The sequence below is a fragment of the Balaenoptera musculus genome, chromosome 13 (genome assembly GCF_009873245.2).
Source record: "Balaenoptera musculus isolate JJ_BM4_2016_0621 chromosome 13, mBalMus1.pri.v3, whole genome shotgun sequence".
NCBI classification, from domain to species: domain Eukaryota; kingdom Metazoa; phylum Chordata; class Mammalia; order Artiodactyla; family Balaenopteridae; genus Balaenoptera; species Balaenoptera musculus.
This window is the reverse complement of record NC_045797.1, coordinates 27,001,895-27,007,894: the sequence shown is the minus strand read 5'-3', so window position 1 is coordinate 27,007,894 and position 6,000 is coordinate 27,001,895. Positions and strand designations below refer to the sequence as shown.

The 6,000-nt window shown below is 39.8% G+C and overlaps 1 protein-coding gene across 1 annotated transcript in view; it reads left to right on the top strand.

The window, feature by feature from the left end:
- Nucleotides 1-1,819: 1,819 nt before the first annotated feature.
- The window catches only part of TACR1 (tachykinin receptor 1), a 123,395-nt gene continuing 119,214 nt past the window's right edge, over nt 1,820-6,000 (top strand). The window contains exon 1 of the mRNA XM_036873811.1: nt 1,820-1,899. Coding sequence (XP_036729706.1) covers nt 1,820-1,899 — 80 coding nt within the window. The remainder of the gene's footprint in view (nt 1,900-6,000) is intronic.

The window sequence follows — 6,000 nt, the reverse complement described above, 5'->3', positions numbered from 1 at the left end:
GATGAAGTGACCTCTTGTTCAGAGGAAGAGCCAAAGGGTGATACCATGTAGAAAGACTGAGTTTTGTTTTGTACAGTTCCCAACATACTGGTCAATGCAGAATTTATTTGACAAATACTTATTGAGAATTTAAGGGCTTAATGTCAAGAGCTAGGAAATTCTGAAGACCTGGATCCAGTGAGATCACTCCTGCAGGATGATCCTGGATGTCTGTATGACAGAAAACACTGAGCAATAATTATTCTCACATATGTTCAGACTGGGAGAAACAAAGGTATAATATGCGTGTACTTCTCCTGCTGCATGTATTCTTATTCAACAACCATTTACAGAGCCCCTGCCATGTGCCAAGAAATTTGTATATTCATTTATTAAATTAAGCTTTCATTGAGTATTTACTATATCTTAGGCACTGAGGAAGCCAAGGATACCAGCACGAATACATCACAGCAACTACCATCCTCAAAGAATCTGTGGAGGTTAAAGAGATAGCCATGCTCTCAGCTGTCACCCCTCCTGGTCATTTGAACCCAGGGAGATGCAACCCCTCAAAGGAAACTTGTACCATCACAGGAAGAAGGGAGTGGGGATAAGGGAGAGCAAGGACTGGAATTGGAGGGGAAAGTGTAGAAGAAGGATGTGGTAAGACAGATCTCCTAGCCGAGCAAAGACATTCTCTTTACCAAATGACTTAGGGCTGGTATAGGCGAAAGTTATGAGACTACTGCAGCTTGTCAGAAGATTGGAATTCTTTCTCACAATAAGATTGTTTCACTCTGTGTTTTTAAAAATGTGCAGGCTTATATTTTGCCAGACTTAAAGCACTATATGGAGAGTTCTTTTTATAAAGCAAAATCATGCAGGAGGAAGACAGCACCTCAAGTTTTCATCAGATAGGCCACATACAATTCAAATCAGAGCTCATGGCCCGCCATGGGACTGAAACAACCTGAAGTGGAGAACATAATCCACATCCCACACAGCCTCCAGACAGTCTCTCTGGTAGCCTGATGATTAATGCATAAACTAGAAAGACATTTCATTGACTGCCTTCTAGTCCCATGAGCACAATGTAGTCAATAAATATTTATTGAATGTAATTTCCTGGGGCTTGCAGTACTTACTCTGTGATAACTTACAAGCAAATAAGCAAGAATTGTTCAGGGTGGTTACAAATAAATATATAAATGTATGTTAATGGAATCCAAAATACAAATGGACAGTAAGAAAGGAAATATGCATCCTTCTGCAGACAAGTCATCCAAGTGGTACTAGATTTGGGGTAAATACGAAAGAAGTGCATTACACAAGCCCCAGAAGTGAGAATTGCAAGAGAGAGAAAGAAGAAAGGAAAAAAGGGAGGAAGGAGCTTTATAAATGGCTCTATTTCATACAAATGAAAATACATACGTTTTTTAAAGTCAATCTTTTTTAGTCTCTCTAGCTTTATGTGTACAATACTTTCATCTGTCACTGAAATAGTTCCTACACTCGGGAAATGGCAGAGTTAACTGAACTGGGCTTCCAAATTACAATACTTGCAATAAAAATAAAATATGGCTTTCTGCCACCCATTTGGAGCTACAACACCAATATGCTTATGCGATCCCCCTTAAGCCCCAGTCACATTAGATTCTGAGCCATGTATCACCAATTCGGGCATGAGGGTGACTGTTAGGTTAAATTTATTTAAGTCTGAACATTTATTCTGAGTTAAAAGTAAATTAAAAATTTGCATTTGAGATAATATCCAAAAGGGACAGTGTAATCACCACATTCTCCCTTGTGCATACTCTCTAAGCTCCTGTGAAGTCTGAGAATGCACAGACACAGTGAAAGCAGGAGCCTGGGAGGTGCTGAAGCTGAGACAGGCATCTTCATGGCTGCATGTCCAGCTTGGTAGGGGAAAGATCTTGCCTCTGGGAAATGCTTCAGTAAGCAATTCTACAATTTTAATACAAACACTCAAAAGAAACTCTAGCTATGACCAACCAGGTCCAGCCCTTCAGCAAATTGGAAAGAAGACAATAGTGATTGCACAAATACACATCCACTGGCTCTCATTGCAGGATTGCCACAACCACCCCATGACTAAAGAGGAAACAAAGGTTTCATTGCTGTCAGGCAGCAGGAAAGAGGCAGAACCAAGAGGGAAGTCAAGACTTCTCAGGATTATTTTCAGGATACCACCCTAAGTATGGAAGGTCATCAGGTCTGCAGTACACTGGACCTCCCTTGGAAGTAGCCAGACAATGCTTGATTCACTGCAGGTTGAGAGTTGTCTTTGCCCTTTCTTTTTTATATATAAATTTATTTATTATTTATTTATTTTTGGCTGTGTTGGGTCTTCATTGCTGCATGCGGGCATTCTCTAGTTGCGGCGGGCGGGGGCTACTCTTCGTTGTGGTGCGTGGGTTTCTCATTGCAGTGGCTTCTATTGTTGCGGAGCACGGGCTCTAGGCACGTGGGCTTCAGTAGTTATGGCATGCAAGCTCAGTATTTGTGGTTCACGGGCTCTAGAGCACAGGCTCAGTAGTTGTCATGCACAGGTTTAGTTGCCCCGTGACATGTGGCATCTTCCCGAACCAAGACTCGAACCCGTGTCCCCTGCATTGGCAGGCAGATTCTTAAACACTGTGCCACCAGGGAATTCTCTGTCTTTGCCCTTTCAATGCTCTGTAGATAGCAGTTGAGTAACAGACTTTATAGCCACCAAATCAACCAGGGAAATTTGCCCAGAGATTTATAGATTACTACTCATCTCCACCACAATATCTTTTACAAGTCTCTTCCTAATTCTACTCTCTCCTGACTTCAAGCCTACCTACACTTAGTGTCTTTTTTTTGTTAAAGCATAATTTTATTTCCCAAATAGGTGATAACTTTTTCAGGGTCATGCTGACACTTTTGTGTGTTTGACAAAGGAGGGGCACAGTGACTTGCTGATATGTCATGACTAAAATATTGAAATAAGAATAGAGACATGGGTATGAAATGTATAGTGTGGGAAGTCAATAATTATGTAATATCTTTTTATGGTGACAGATCATAACCAGATTTCTTATGGTGATCATTTTGAACTGCATAGAAATATCCAATCACTATGCTGTATACCAGGAACTAACATAGTGTTATACTTCAAAAACAAACAAATTCATAGAAAAAGAAGATCAGATTTGTGGTTTTCAGAGGTGGGGGTTGGGGGGGTGGGAATTGGGTAAAAGTAGCCAAAAGGTACAAACTTTTCATTATAAGATTAAAAAAAGTACTAGGGATGTAATGTACAACATGATAAATATAATTGACATTGCTGTATGTTATATATGAAAGTTGTTAGGAGAATAAATCCTAAGAGCTCTCATCACAAGGAAAAAAATTACTATCAACCCTTAGAATGTATATGTATATATATATATATATATATATATATATATATATATATATATATATATATATATATATATACCACTTTGGTGTACAGTAGAAACTAACACAATATTATAAATCAACAATACTTGAATAAAATAAATTAAAAAAAAGACTACCTAACCACTTTCCAAAAGAGGGAGAAGGAAAAGATCCTGGGGATTCCCTTCTGGGGAGCTATCATCAGTTCAGATTACATATATAAAAGCTGACCTGAGGGACTGGTGCAACTTCACGCCGGCCTCTGCCTCTGCAGGCTCGCCCCGCATCCCTACCCCTCCCTCCCCCCGGCCTGAGTGAGCCAGAGCCCTTGAAACAGCTGTTCCTTTAACCCCGTCCTGTCTGAGCGAAGACCAGACGCCCTCAGACGACCTACACACAGAGGCAGGACCAAATCCAAAGCAGAACCCAAGGAGCTGTGTGAACAAAGAAGAGAAAGGGAAATTTCTCCCAGCAGCATCAGGAGCAGCGGATTAAAGCTCCACAATCAACTTGATGTACCCTGCAACTGTGGAATACCTGAATAGACAAGGAATCATCCCAAACTGAGGAGGTGGATTTTGGGAGCAAAGATATATTATTTTTTCCCCTTTTTCTCTTTTTCTAAGTGTGTATGTGTATGCTTCTGTGTGTGATTTTCTCTGCATAGCTTTGTTTTCACCATTTGTTCTAGGGTTCTGCCTGTCCATTGTTGTTTTTTTTTTTACTTTTTAAATTTTTTTTCTTAATAATTTTCATTTTATATTTTAATAACTTTTTTATTTTATTTTATTTTATCCTCTTTCTTTCTTTCTTTCTTTCAATGTTTTCTCCCTTTTATTCTGAGCCATGTGGATGAAAGGCTCTTGGTGCTCCAGACAGGAGTCAGCGCTGTGCCTCTGAGGTGGGACAGCCAACTTCAGGACACTGGTCCACAAAAGACCTCCCAGCTCCACATAATATCAAATGGAGAAAATCTCCCAGAGAGCTCCATCTCAACTCCAAGACCTAGCTTCACTCAACGACCAGCAAGCTACAGTGCTGGACACCCTATGCCAAACAACTAGCAAGACAGGAACACAGCCCCATCCATTAGTGGAGAGGTTGCCTAAAATCATAATAAGGCCACAGACACCCCAAAACACACCACCAGACATGGACCGGCCCACCAGGAAGACGAGATCCAGCCTCATCCACCAGAACACAGGCACTAGTCCCCTCCACCAGGAAGCCTACACAACCCACTGAACCAATCTTAGTCACTGGGGACAGACACAAAAAACAACGGGAATTAGGAACCTGCAGCCTGCGAAAAGGAGACCCCAAACACAGTAAGTTCAGCAAAATGAGAAGACAGAAAAACACACAGCAGATGAAGGAGCAAGGTAAAAACCCAACAGACCTAATATATCAAGAGTAAATAGGCAGGCTACGTGAAAAAGAATTCAGAATAATGATAGTAAAGATGATCCAAAATCTTGGAAATAGAACAGAGAAAATAAAAGAAACGTTTAACAAGGACCTAGAAGAACTAAAGAGCAAACAAACAATGATGAACAACACAATAAATGAAATTAAAAATTCTCTAGAAGGGATCAATAGCAGAATAACTGAGGCAGAAGAACGGATAAGTGACCTGGAAGATAAAATAGTGGAAATAACTACTGCAGAGCAGAATAAAGAAAAAGGAATGAAAAGAACTGAGGACAGTCACAGAGACCTCTGGGACAAGATTAAATGCACCAACATTTGAATTATAGGGGTCCCAGAAGAAGAAGGGAAAAAGAAAGGGACTGGGAAAATATTTGAAAAGATTATAGTTGAAAACTTCCCTAATATGGGAAAAGAAATATTTAATCAAGTCCAGGAAGCACAGAGAGTCCCATACAGGATAAATCCAAGGAGACACATGCCAAAACACATATTAATCAAACTATCAAAAATTAAATACAAAAAAACATATTAAAAGCAGCAAGGGAAAAAAAACAAATAACACACAAGGGAATCCCCATAAGGTTAACAGCTGATCTTTCAGCAGAAACTCTGCAAGCCAGAAGGGAGTGGCAGGATATACTTAAAGGGATGAAGGAGAAAAACCTACAACCAAGATTACTCTACCCAGCAAGGATCTCATTCAGATTTCATGGAGAAATTAAAACCTTTACAGACAAGCAAAACCTCAGAGAGTTCAGCACCACCAAACCAGCTTTACAACAAATGCTAAAGGAACTTCTCTAGGCAGAAAACACAAGAGAAGGGAAAAACCTACAATAACAAACCCAAAACATTTAAGAAAATGGGAATAGGAACATACATATCGATAATTACCTTAAATGTAAATGGATTAAATGTTCCCACCAAAAGACACAGACTCACTGAATGGATACAAAAACAAGACCCATATGTATGCTGTCTACAAGAGACCCACTTCAGGCCTAAGGAAACATACAGACCGAAAGTGAGGGGATGGAAAAAGATATTCCAGGCAAATGGAAATCAAAAGAAAGCTGGAATAGCAATGCTCATATCAGACAAAATAGACGTAAATAAATAAATAAAGTAAAGACTATTACAAGAGACAAAGAAGGCCACTAC